General features: G+C 44.3%; 1 protein-coding gene across 1 annotated transcript; it reads left to right on the top strand.

Annotated features, from left to right (window-relative positions):
• Positions 1–5611: 5611 nt before the first annotated feature.
• On the top strand, positions 5612–12521 carry lmtk3 (lemur tyrosine kinase 3; the record flags this gene model as incomplete). Its single annotated transcript, XM_079165492.1, has 6 exons — positions 5612–8734; positions 8832–8995; positions 9601–9734; positions 10193–10527; positions 10617–10701; positions 12388–12521. 6 exons carry the CDS (start codon positions 5612–5614, stop codon positions 12519–12521), a joined length of 3975 nt encoding a protein of 1324 aa, XP_079021618.1.
• Between the last annotated feature and the right edge of the window lie 1827 nt (positions 12522–14348).

Genomic DNA, 14348 nt, shown 5'->3' with positions numbered 1-14348 from the left:
CCTTCCTCCTGGTTATGGAGTTCTGTCAGCTGGTGAGTACAAAGTGGCCATTTAAATATGGGACAGAAATGATATTGAACATGGGGGGGGGCTATTATTTTCCACCTTTGTTGCAGTTTTTTTTTCAATCACATCAAAAGTTAAGGTTATTTTTCACGAGTACTTTGCTTCAATTAATCCCTATTTCAATGTCATTTTATGTGAGTAGTTCTGCATATTATTTGCTGCAGGAATGATAAATTATTGGAATTAATCGCTGAAATCTGCTTTGCTTCGGGACAATCGGTTTGTTTTCCTTCCCTCTGCTGGCTTAATCACTGACTGATTAAGAAAGCCATATGGCTCTCAGGCAAAACAGAGACACAAGCAGATAAATTACAGCAACACAGCGAGAGATGCCAAACATCACTCGGGGCCTCACTGCTATTTCATGAAGTCTCCTATTGTCCTTTCCTTGTGGTATATTTTCCATCCTTTTTTTATAGTCCTCATTTTATTTCCCTGCCCTTCTTGAAGCATAAATGACTAATTCAAAGGCTGCCAGCTCATGACCAATTCCCCTGCAGCTTTTGAGGCTCTGTGATGAAAAACGCCTAAAAAGGCACATATTTACTGCAGAGGTCACAAATATTCCTTTATAATGTGTTGCCTGAAAGTTTTATCTCTGTTTTAGGAGATAAAAATACTCCTAAACTTCGCAGGCACACTTAATGGCCCAACTGGCATTAACTCATCTTCTACTTAAGTCTCCATGCATTTCCCTGCTTATGTTATTATTGTGATGTACAACTAGGGTGACCTGAAGAGGTATCTGAGAGCCCAGCGCAAGTCAGATGGGATGACCCCTGACCTGCCGACCCGGGACCTCTTGACTCTTCAGAGAATGGCTTTTGAGATCACCTCAGGTCTGCTGCATCTCCATGAAAACAGCTACATCCACAGGTCAGTCACGACTGTACATAATTACAACCCACTTCTTGAAACAAGATGTTTTTTATCTCTCAGATAGATACAGTGTGTGTCTCTGTTCAATGTGGCTGATGGTTGGAGGGTTTGTTCCACTCTCTGCAGTGATATGGCTTTAAGAAACTGCCTGCTGACCTCAGACCTCACTGTTAGGATAGGCGACTATGGCCTTTCACACAACCATTATAAGGTAAGTGGGTCTTTGCTTGTATTTCTCTGAGAAATCAACCCAAACATAAGTTCAAGATAATCAAATATATGCGACCAGATTTTCTCATCCTATATTTTGAATTTTAGGAACTGTAAAGCCTATGTTTTGTCATGCAAATGATGACATAATAAATGTTTTCCTCAGTATAAAAATCATTCTTGTTGTATTTCATTGTGAAGGAGGACTATTACCTAACTCCAGACAAGCTCTGGATCCCACTGCGCTGGATTGCTCCTGAGCTGCTGGAGGAGTACAGAGGATCTCTCATTGTTACGGACCAAACCAAGACCAGCAATATGTGGTATGTTTTACAGCTGTCACAGCTGTTGATGTACAGCGCAAGCCAGACTGGTTATGGCCAGTTCACGTGGGTAATTCTACGATCATGCTTGTCTATCTGACGTCTGGTAGCCATTAGGTACACCTGTTAAATCTAATACAATCAAATACAGAAGTAGTTTGAGCTTTCATTTGGCCCAAAATGTCAAATCTCTTACTCTCTTGAATCTTAGATTTAAGCAGAGTGAAAGTAAAGACACAAAGTCAGCTGTTTTCAAATGTTTATCTTAAACAAATCAAACCATGAATACTTACATAAGCCTACCTTTAAATATCAGTGTGACCTCAAGTTTGCTGAAGCAGAGTCTGGAAGTCCACCAGTGTGTCAGCGGGTTTAATGCCTTTGCCAGGCGCAGTTATATCAGAGTGAATCATGGACAAACAAGAGCACAAGCTGGACTGAACCCTCAGCCTCAGATATTAAAACTCCACTTAAATGTGTTTTGTTGAATAAACCAACAAGAAAACATTATGGCAACAAAACACCTAACTATAGGAAGAGTACTTTTTCTTGTCACAGAACAAACGATGGCTTAAGATTGAAGAAATATTTTACTTTTAAGTCTGAGCTCTGTATAAAACAATGTGTTGCTATAAAAGCACAACATAATAAGGTCTGTCACTCCCATCTTGTTTTTCCTCCAGGTCCTTGGGTGTGGTTATATGGGAGCTTTTTGAATTTGGCTCTCAGCCCCACAGACACCTGAGTGACGAAGAGGTGTTGACCTTCGTCATCAGGGAGAGACAGATCACCCTGGCCCAGCCCAGGCTCAAACTCTCCCATGCAGACTACTGGTCAGTACTCATCAACTAAGTGGAGCTTTGCAGAAATTATGATTGTATTATTGGAAGGTGAAAATGCCCTAATTCTGTCTCTCCAAACTTAATTCCTCTGTCCTCAGGTATGAGATCATGCAGTCCTGCTGGCTACCTCCATCCCAACGCCCCTCTGTAGCAGAGATATTCCTCCTCCTCTCCTCCCTCCTGGCTGCTGAGCGAGGAATGGCGAGGGGGAGTGTCGGGGAAGAAGATGAAGATGATGAGGAATATGAGGAGGGTAGAGGAAGGAGAGGGGAGAGCGAGGAGTCGTTTGAAAGACGCTGGGACTTACTCCGTCCGCCTGCCTTCCAGACTGCAGCAAACGAGCGGAGAGAGAGAGAGTACGGCAGGGAAGACAACTCCTACCCCCTACTGGACCCTGTAGGGAACTGTATCACCTCGTCCTCGTCTGAACTGGATGACATCCTGACAGTTACTGAAACCAGCAAAGGTTTGAACTTTGAGTATTTCTGGGAAAAGGCTCATGCCAGACGAGGATACAAACCTCTGCCTCCTCCTCAGCCAATCCCCACTGCGAACAATAACCACAGACAGTCTTTGGACACACCCACTGTGGTCCCAGTGATAAGCGCCCGCAGCCCCTCCCTCGCCAGCGAGTACTACATCAGATTAGAGGAACACACTCCCCAGGACAAGTCACCAACTCTTAAAGGGAAGACCCAGTCCTCTTTCCGCTCCAACTCGATCTGCCCGGGAGACATGGAGCTGATGGAGATTCGCAGTGGGATGCTGGGAAAAGAGCGGGTCCCTTACTGTTCCTCTGACAAGTGTGGAAAAGGCCTCCAGACCATCAGATCAAGCGAGATTCAACTCCAGGTGACCAACACAGGTGTGGCTGAATTCAGAGACACTTCGAGCAGAGTGACTGACTTTTCAGTAGTTGATTTGGGAGACGATGATGAAGAGGACAAGAAAAGGGGTAGTGAGGGAGACAAAAAATCTCATGCCCCGGTCCTTCCTCCCAAGCCTCGCTCTATGTCCATGTCGTCAGCCAACCACCTTTACTCGCGCCCCCTCCCCGCCCCCCCACTAGGTTATAGAGGACTGCCTCACTACACCATCAGTGGAAAAATCGAAACAGACCCCCATCACATGAGCAGCTGCCCACCTTCTACCTTTGATCACCTGGGGCTCCATCGGTCCCGACAGACTCTACCCCCATCCCCGTCCCTCTCCCCCTCCCTTCCCCCATCAAGCCATCCAATTTACCCCCAACCTCCTCAAATGTGTCCCCCGCCCCTCCCTCCCCACTCCAAACCACAAAGAAGCTGCCCCAGCTACAATACAGCAGAGACTTATTCAAGATACAGTAGGCCGCAGATGCAGAGATCAAGTAGAGACCCATTATCCTGTGACTTGTCTGACAGAGAGGGTGGTAGCAGGCACTTAGCATCATTGCACAACTCCAGGGAGACTTCTCATTCTCGTGCAAAAGACTTTGACTCGCCCGTTCGTCGAGAAAACCCATTTCGTCCCATTTATCGCAATTTACCCCGTCCTCAGCCCACAAACCCCCAGATGGACGGACAGTCTTCATCCAGTCCCACCTACTCAGATGAGGATGACTCTCCCTTCACGTCCCCTGAGAGACCCAGTGGTGGGTCTACTGTCACTCACTCCAGCCTATCTGAAGATGCAGACCCAGCCTGTGCCGAGCTCTTCTCCAGGGGAATGAAAAGGACTCAGTCACGCCTTGACACCATCCTGCCTGCCATTTGGAGGGAAGATGCCGAACTTCATGCAGAGCGTGTGGCTGCTGCCAAGAAATCCCCCATGCATCTGTTTCTGACAGAGATATCTAGTGTGACAGAGTCTAGTGAGTCCAAGCCAGAGGCTTCATGGGAGGGACAGAATGAGGAGAAAAGAGATGGAGAGAGATGGGGGAACTTTGTGCTGCCCAACAGAGGGATGCGCCGCTCCCAGTCGCTGATCACAGAGCTGGGGTCAGCAGGACAGTCATGGGAGCCAGAGAATTGCAACAGGACAGGAGCTGAGGAGGACGATACAGTCACTAAAGAATCATTCCAGAGGGATCTTTTCCTCACAGAGATCGACACAGGAAGGATGGACACGGATCTGGAGGGAGGATCACAAACTGATCCAGTAAAATACCTCTATTCTTCAGGATCCAGATTGCGGCCCTATGTCTGTGCTCCAGGACTTCCCTCATACACCGAGGCTGAGGAAGCCTATTCAAAGGGTATACGGAGATCCCGCTCTCTCCTCTCTGAGATCACCATCGGGAAGCAGGAGTCTGAGTTGCAGCAGACTGAGAAGGAGCCACGGAGAACAGAAATGACCAGGGAGGAGTTCCTTAAGGAGATCCAATCAGCAGAGACCTTTCTGACTGAAATCATATCAAGACAAAACACTGCTGCAAACAGAACGGAAGCAGACTCATCTTACTCCCCTACTCCACTGTCTCCAGAATACGAATCCATATGCATTGACCCAAGCTCCGCTCAGACCATCAGATTTCAGTCAGAGAGCTCCTTACGAGCATCCAACAAAGGCAAAGATGAAACACCAACTGAGGCCATCTACGCACAAGTGACCAAGCGTGCTAAAAAGAGTGAGATAAAGGTTTCTATGAAACCTGAGATCCCAGTCCTTCATATAGGGTCAAATAAACAACCTGTTCAACTGGACAGCGAAGGAAGCAATGCTGAAAACTGCCAATCGGATGAGTTTGTGTTTTCAGAAATCATGCCCAAAAATGGTCTTCTGCACAACCAAACACTTGCATGTCGGAAAGAAGAGGAGGAGAGTTCAGATGGCCCTGCCTTACCTGCCAGAGGAGAGCAAACAGCTCACTTAGAGCACTCTCCTTCTGAGTCCACTCAGAGTGTTAAAGACTCCAACGCGAACAAATCGTTAGTTACAAATGAAACAGATGCTGTTATAGGGAATGGTGAGTTAATGAAAGAAGACCGACAGGGCAGCAGTGCAGAGAGAGGAGGTCAAACACCTGGAAAGACCGATACCACGTCATATGATCCTGATAAAGGAAAGTACCAAACTGACTCTGAACACATCAGAGCAGCTGATTTGGAGAATTTTGGAGAAGATTTGGGTTCTCAAAATAATGATGGGACGAAAAGAGAGAATTTACTTCAACACAATGACACTGGGCAAGAAAAACACTGTGACACTGCCGAAAAGGCACCCACTCCTGCTGCCACTCCAACCACTCCAGACTGGGACCCATCCTCTGATGTCTCACTCATCACCCCAACCGACTCGGGCCTGTCACCCATGACTTCCAACTCAGCCGACTGTCTCACACCTAGTGACTCATGGGCAAGCGGTGAAGGAGGAGTTGGAGGAGGCGGGTGGCGAGCTCTAGGAAATGAAACACCGCATCGAGACTCTGCCTATTTCTCAGACAGTGAATTGGAGGGGGAAGGGGTGAGCAGGAGGAGCAGTGATGGACTTTTTGTCTCCAGGCCGGGCAGCAGTCGAGGAGGCGATCGGGGAACACTGACAGGGATAGAGGAAAAAACTGAGGAGGAGGGAGAGATGGGAGAAAAGAGCCCCTTAAGAAAAATCATACAGCTGTCAGATAACAAATGTGAAATTGGAGAAACCATTGAACTGTGTGAGGAAACGAGGACTCCATATCAACATGCTACAGGAAATGCTGTCTCTAACTTAGGTGATGACAAAGATATTCTAAACAAAGGGCTAGAGTCAACACAGAGAGACGATTCTGGCATTTTCCAAAACGAAAGCAAAAAGTCAACACTGCTGTGTGATGATCCGCAGGCCAAAGACTGTGTTGACTTAATTGATGAGTTGTTCTCAAAATTAAACGACGAGCCACTGAAAGGACTCCCACACAGCGGTGGGTATCCGATTGACAACCACTTCAGAGAAGGCGTCATCTCTCAGATAACAGATTGCAAATACCAGGACTCTGCAGAGAACGATTTAAATCTACATTCCAAGAGCCTGGCTGAGACAAATATTTTGATCGAGTCTGTATCTGGCAGCCGGTCAAACGATTGTGTGTTGAGGCCCAGCAATAAAGATTGCACAAGTGTTGCAGAAACGGATATTGATCGCTCTGCACTGAACTCCCTCACATGTGGAAATGACACTGTTGAATATGTAACACCATCCCAAGTTGACAACAGAGAGTCGAGATTATCTAAACTTTACGGGATTCAAACCAGTGAGGCCACTCTCAGCGATGACACCCCGTCAGTAGTCGAGCCAAGTGATGATGGGAAGTCTGTCTGTGATAAAGTGAGTGATCCGACATGTCCTTCCTGGGCCGAGGAGGGTGTTGAAGAGCCTGAGGGACAAGAAGAGAGGCCTGGTCAAGACCACAACGAGCTGGGCCTGAGAAACCTGCGCTGCTCAGATGGAAACGAGCACAAGAAGGTCACTACGGAGACGGAGAAACAGCTGGCTGCCGCAGAGCTGAGTAATGCCATGAAGGAAAAGTCGCCCTTGAGAGGAGCAGCCAGTCGGATTGACGGTGCTAACAATGCAGATAAAGACTCCTGCGAAGGCCTGGATGTGAAGACGAAAGAGTTATGGAGCGCTCTGGAAGAGGATGAAGAAAAAACAGGATCTGGTGTCGTTAGGGGAGAGTTTGACTGCCATCGTTTTTCACAGTCAACGGACTTACGTTTGTGGCCTGATGAAAATGACCAGTGGGCCTCTCCTGAGAGGAGATGCCAAGACATTGAACTGAGATCAGAATTTTTCTCTGGGTTCAGTAATAAGGCCTGGGAGGTGGGGGAGAGGCTCGTTGTGGGTCAGGAGTTTTGGGAGACTGAAGAAAACGACGAACTTGCAGGAAGCGAACCACACCCTGCCATCTTGGAGGGCTGCGAAGAAACCTGGAACGATGAATCACAAGGACTTGCTGGTAAACTTGCCATTGAGGAAACATGGGACTCTGAAGGCGATAACGACCAACAGGCTGTCCAAGTGTTAGATGTACAACAGGAGGAAAATATTGAGAACATAGAAGAAATTGGCCATTTTAACAAAGACCTAGAAAAAGAAACCCCAGATATGGAAGTAGAGAATATAGAAATTCCAGAGCAGGAGTCCTTGGAGAAAGGAGAGAGGCAGATTTTGTCATCCACAGACACAGTCCAGGACAGGGAAGGTCTGCTAGACTCCACAGAAACAGAGGAAAATCTGAATTTTAACAGATGTCCTCAGAATCACCTCAGCATGATCCAAAAAGAGGGACAGACATCAGCTGAGCATGTTGACAAAGAAACAGGCTCTAATTTAGAAAACTGCTTCAGTCACACTTTGGAGAGCTCAAATGTAACTATTTGCATCACCGAAGCTCCTCATGAGAACTTTTCAGGCCTGGAAAATGTTGAATCAGGCGCAGATTCAGAGGCTGAAATGAGACCATGGATTGCTAGCGAATATATAGAAGAGAGCGTAAGCATTATGAACGAAGAAGAGGATTACAGAGACATGCCTCCTCCACCCAATCCAATGTCTTGTCCAAGTGACCTTGATGTGCAGGAGGAGATAGATCAGTCGTATCCACAGGTAGACAATTTCAGCTCAGTAGATTTTCCTAGTCCTCCACCAAGCATAGACCTTGATGTGCAAGATGATAAATTGGAGAGTTTAGACGACTCTTTTCCTAGTCCTCCACCATCTGTTACAGAGGCAGAGGAGTTTATTAGTCACATTAATCTGGAAGACTTTATTGCTAGCACTGAGACAGAGTCGTATATTTCCCCAACTCACAACGCAGATGTCTCAGAGCCACCTCTGCAAGAATTACCACCTGCTACAACTCAAAGTAAAGGGATCTCAGCCAATCTGAACCTTCCCTCTGTGCACATAACCCCGGCCGATGAGAGCGACCTTGCATCCAATATAGAAAAACAGGATGAACATAATAATCTCTTCCAGAAAACATCCTCTGCCTCCCCATCTTCACCCCAAGTTCCCCTCAAAAATCTCCCAGAATTACTGATTTCTGAGTGGAAAGATTTGGATGAGGAGCCCCTGGAGGATTTTGAAAAACTGGAACAACTGTGTTGCATATCTGGGGACGAGGAGGACTCTCTGGGCGACCTTTTTCTGGGGAACCTAGAGCTCCTGGAGTCTTTGAAGAAAACACCTGAGCAGAAGGGCAGCAGTGTTGGTGATAGCGATACAGTTGAAGAGACGACATGTTGCACCTCGACTCCTGAGGGAAGCAGGGTGGATTTGAGGGAGGATCGGATCTCTGATGAATCTGACAAACTAGCGGAATCTGCACCCCAGCTGATCCTTGACTCTGAAGAGGAGAAGAATGACGGACAGAGATCATCAGGCCAAACCCCTGATGTCAAAGATACGGGCTCTCTCTCTAAGATGACAACAAAGAATGGCCTCATGATGCAGGTGAGCATGTTTTTTTGTGGTTTGCTTGTTGTAAAGGTGCTCCTTATATTACCTGAATGTATTCAATCCTCCTTATTGGTTTGTTTTGCTGCTTCAGGTGTGTGAGGAGAGGCTGCAGTTTTCCCTCAGTGAAAATGTGAAAACAAATGTGCTCTGGGGGTCGACTGTTAAAGACTCAGTGACACTCCGGCCCTGGGGGGAACAAATCTCAGAGAGCAGCAGTGCGCTGGTCACTGTCTTAGAACAACAAGAGGATGAAAGGTATGAAGAAGTCTGAACTTGGAAATCTGAGTTTATGTTAAATGGTCGATTCACACAAATTACAAAAAACATCAGCACATATTTCTTACTTTCCACTGGTGGTATTTAAGGCCTCAAAGTCCTGAAACGTTTCTTTTATTCACAAAAACGATCCTCAGTAGTGTGCAGCCAAACAGATCATTTGGGTTTTATTTGCCCACCTTTTGAGATATTAGTTTGCCTTTATGGTGGGGATGAATGGACTTTCATTTGCAAAATCCACATCTCTCTTTAGATGCAGTGTCCCTGTTACTTTGGATACTCTAAAAGACCACACTGCGACATATTTTCAGAGGGACTCTTTTTTGTAGAAAGTAGTTCCATTGGAAACATTTGACAGCAACATCTGTGGATTAAACTAACAGGGATACATACAGTACTATTTAAAGCTGTGAGCACACAAAGGAAATGAAAAAGAGATGAATAATACAAAACATGGACACATAAAAAACAAAGCTATCTGCATGGCGAGATACCGCAAGGGGTAAGGGAAACAAATATGATGTTTTGGTGATCCACCCCTTTTAATATTCATGTTTTAATTAATTGTTTTGTTGTTGTTGAAGCCAAGAGAAGCATGAAAGTTCCCCCAGCATTCAACCCCACACCAAGTCTGATGAAACTGAAGCTGAGCCGCTCACTGTGATTGAACAACCTGAGGTCCCAACCCCTCAGCCGACTGCAAACCAGGCAATGAAAGGTACCTTCATATCGCACTTATTGCTGATATTCATGACTGAGATCATTGAATAAAATCTTTTACTTTTTTTACTTGATTTTGTGACAAAGTTTGTTCCGCCATGCCTAGCCACACATTAGTTTATGGTGAGTTAAGGCCTTACCCAAATTCTGGATGACAGCATGGTGGGAAACGCTATTCGAAGGGGAAACAGACTGCAGCAAAAGAGTTTTAATGACATACAGTACATTTATTGTGTTTTTTGTTTGCTTGTTTTAAGACCAGGAAAACCTTGCAAACAAAGAAAACTAAAATAAAAAACTGGAGTCCATAATTAAGATAATATCTTCAGTCTAAAGAAAAAATCTTCCTGTAGAGGGTCTGCAAACCTCTATAGAGTTTTCTGACTGGGAAGAGGTGAACACTCTGGTCAGGTACCTCTCATATCTAATGTCTCTTCTCTATTCTCATTTTCACAGCAAAACTAGCTCGTCTGTCTCTCACCCTCCCTCCTCTCGCTCTGACTCTTCCCCTCACCACCACCGGTAAAGGGGGTTTTGGGGACGGTGCGATTGGAAATCGGATCGGAAGACGGAGATGTTTGCCCTCAGGAAGCGACCCTGACGACGACGAGGAGGATGAGCAGGAGGACGAAAGCTCCCAGAGGATGATTGTTGTCACAGAAACAGATGTGGACAAACGTGTCGGGCTGAGGAGTCTGCTGAAATCACCCAAAGAGCCGATGGACAGAGAGAGGGACAGAGGAAGAAATGTGTCCTTTTTTGATGATGTCACGATTTATCTTTTTGATCAGGTATCTCCCGTTCTTTCAATGCTTGATTCATAGGAGACTCTTTTTAATATCATAAAAGGAGGCCTGACTGTACTGTTTCATTACAACAGGAAACTCCGACCAATGAGTTGAGCAGTTCGGCGCCCACAAGTCCAGCCCCAGTGTCCGTCAAAAGCACCAAGCTAGATTTGCGTGGTAAGATCATAAACATCTAATCATCTCACTTTCATGATGAGACGCAGAATGAGGAGGTGACATTTTTATGGCACTGTCGGTCAATCGTCCACCACTTCTACCATTAAATATTGTACAGCAAGTCATGGTCCCCAGAGGACAAATCCTACTGACTTTGGTGATCTCCTGACTTTTCCTCTAGCGCCACCAGCAGGTTAACATTTGTGTTAAACCAAGATCGGGAGCATGGTAAACATTATTCCTGGTCTAACCCTAACCCTAACATCAGCAGAAATGTTAGTGTGCGCCTTTTAGCACGCCAACGTTAGCATTTAGCTCAATACACTGCTGGGCCTGAGAGCAGCATCACAGAACCGCTAGCATGCTGTAGGCTCCTCTTATCAGACTACAGATAATGTGCATAAGTCTGACATATGTTTCTTTTTATACGTGTTATCACTCAGTCCCCACCTTGAGCCGGAGAAGGACAAAATAAAATCTGACAGCCACTAACTCATCCCCACCCACCGGAATGGAAAAACCTCAGTTCAACAATCTCTTCTCCAAACATGCAGCCAAAATTAATCTTCTATAATTATCCCCCTCGAAACTGTGACATGTAAAACTGAGCAGCGACATAAATCCTGCACTCAACAATGCAAGCCTAAGCTGTGTTTCCCAACACATTTTCATTTGCTCTCTTGACTTTGCTCTCTCCATTTTGGACCCTGATTACCTCATTTCAAAGAATAATGAAAGTTAGGGCTGTGTGCACACATACAGAAATGCAAAAACTCCAAAATTAGATGCTTTCATGATCTTTCGTAGCCTTAAGAGTTGAAACTTCAAAGCCTTGAAAGAAGAGGATGTGTCCCTTTGAGTTATTTTTAACTAAAAACTGCATCGCTTCAGTATGATTATATTAATAGATATAAAACATTAGTTCATTTTCTGACTTGTCATTGGTTTGGTGCAAATTTTAATATCTTACTCTGTTTGTTTTGAAGAAACGTGCCGCAGTCATTTATTCGATAGGGGGGGGGGGGGGGGGGACAACATGCAGCAAAGGACCACAGGTTTGATTCCAACCCGGGCCGCTGTGCTAAGGACTGGTACATGGGGGGCCCGCTTTACCATGTGACCTGGGTGCCCCCATGTGTCCCAGTCATGATGGATTATGAGACAACAGGCAGAGACATGCAAAAGGTCCCCCAAAATAACATTTATTTTTACAATCAACACTTGAAATGATGAAGGCACTTGCAAATGACAAGGTAGTACAAGATGTAAATCACATTTAGTTTTTTCATTTAGGGGTAAAACATGGACATATTCCAGACTTTCTATAGGTGAACCTGAACTCAGGTGCTGCTGTTGGTTTAAAAGCTGCACCAGAACGTGGCTATTTAGTTTATACTGGAGATAATTGATTCTGGTTTAAATAACTTTTCTCATTTTACTATATTTTAATGAGTTTTATGCTGTGCAGCTGCAATCTGATGGAAAAAAAACAATAGTCGTATTGGATCTGATGGGAAAAGAGAATAAAAATAACAATCAACATAATAATCATCATAATAATAATGATTAATATTCTGATGAGGATCTGGAGCAAAACAAACAGGACTTTCCATAACTGAGTTGTAATGAAGTGAAGCTGACTGGGGGTTCACATAGTGCTTGATTTTGTTTTTTCCTTTCCATCAGGGTCAAACATCAAGAGCAAAGATTCAAAAAGGAAAGAGGATTTATCAATCAAACCGAGGTCGCCCATGGGGGCCAAAACAGTGACATCATCGCGCTTCACTGTCAGCCCTGCCAACGACCCCCACTCGGCGTGATGTTTCATGTCGTGGGAACCTTTAGAGCTGAACCCTCTTGGACTGGCCAGTGAATTAACCACAACAACCAGCCATTCACCCAGAGGCTATTTTTTTATTGAAGAGGCATCTTAAAGAATGAGACTCCCGTTCTAAAAGCTGGACACATTCCAGGTTTTACCAGCGACAGGATTTTGTATGACAGGGGTTGTTGTGCTCCTGCCTGCCACTATTTACAGAGTTTATTCATAGCCTTCAGCTACAAAAGTCTTTGGAAAAGGCAGCATATGCTAGGAGAAGAGGAGCCCGGAGCTTTGTAAAATCGGAAACAGATTCGACAGCTATGCAGTGGGAGTCTTGCTGTGTACCAGCCTACCTTCTCTTTTTCTTCTTCATTCTGTTGTATTGTTCCCCAGATGTGCGGGGAATGCACTTTCTTTGGTCATTCATCTGTCTATGTAAACACTTGGATTCCAGGCCTCTCTTTATTAAAGAAGTTTTTCATTGCAGTCAGTCAGTTGTTCTTGTAGGCAGCTGTTTGAAACAGAAATCGCTTGACTCCTGTATTTGAGAATACTCATTTGCATTTGTACAAATATCATAATACAAGTGAATCCAATATCATTTTAGAGCTGTTTACTTTTAGATGTATCCTTAGACTGCACGAAAAATGAAACAAGCTATGCTTCTTTATACTTTTAGTTCTAAAAAGATTGCTCTTATGTTATTAATTTAAATTATAGATATTTATTATATTGTTTAAATTATTTATGTAAAGCCAGTTTTTATGCAATATTTTATTTATTTATTATTTATTTATTTATTTATTTGCTTTCTGCAATTAACATATAGTAGCTTAGCTATAATTTGTTTGGGACTGAATGCATCTAGGTTATACCTTCACTAAGATCTTCATAACAAATAATTCAAAATATTTTCCCAAACGTGTTAATTGCTAAAAAGGTATTTTGTATAATTTTACTTGTTAATATATGCCGATCTGTATCGAACTATGTGTAAAGTGTCATTCTTTTCCAATGTCTAGGAATTTTTAGCTGTCTTGTCATTATTTTACCTTGTTTAAAGACCGTTAATGTAGCTTAGCATGAAAAATCAAAGCCTTTCAACAGTAAATAACTCCATTTGTTTGTGTATCTGTTAATTTACCCCATTTTCTACTAATAACAGTTCATCCTGCAGTCGAGGTCCAACTAGTCCATTTGTTTAGTCTGTTTAAATGTTGGTTTAAAACCTGTATTGTTTAAAGAATGTTTTTCAAGGGGTAATGTATAAACAAGGGGAAATAAAAACTACAAAATGTGAACCTCTTGTTGAACTGTTTCATGAAAATAAATCGTTTTGTTTTGTAATCGTAAAGCGCTCTATTTATAACTCAGAAGACTCATGTATCTCCTGCTGCAACACCTGTTTGTGCAGCTTATTGACTTTGAGCTGTCTGGGTTGGGGAGTGAACATCATTGAAATATATTTATGCATCGCTAATCTCTGCAGGAATTGGTTATGACTGTGTGGTGCATGGTTCAGCGGCTAAATGTGTGCTGTCAGACCTGGATGATATTCAGGCTGGTGCTCTGAGGGTTTGCTTAGGGGACAGTGAAAATGGCACCAGTGTTCCTCAAGTTGAGCAGGAGAAACGCCCGCTGTAGCTCTGCAGGAAACAGCTGATGGCCAATAACTGGATAAATCTAAGGGGTCACAAAAATGTCATCCATCTAAGAGGTTCTTTGGGGCCTGTTGGTCGAGGGGGAAAGTACAACAACATGTTTTGGGTGCATAGGCAGGGATATAGCAGAACAAATGAAAGTTAATGAAATAGAGTTTTGTCTA

Source organism: Pholis gunnellus (genome assembly GCF_910591455.1).
Source record: "Pholis gunnellus genome assembly, chromosome: 8".
In the NCBI taxonomy this organism is placed as follows: Eukaryota; Metazoa; Chordata; class Actinopteri; order Perciformes; family Pholidae; genus Pholis; species Pholis gunnellus.
Note: the sequence above shows the minus strand (reverse complement) of the source record. Positions and strands in the feature narration are given on the sequence as shown.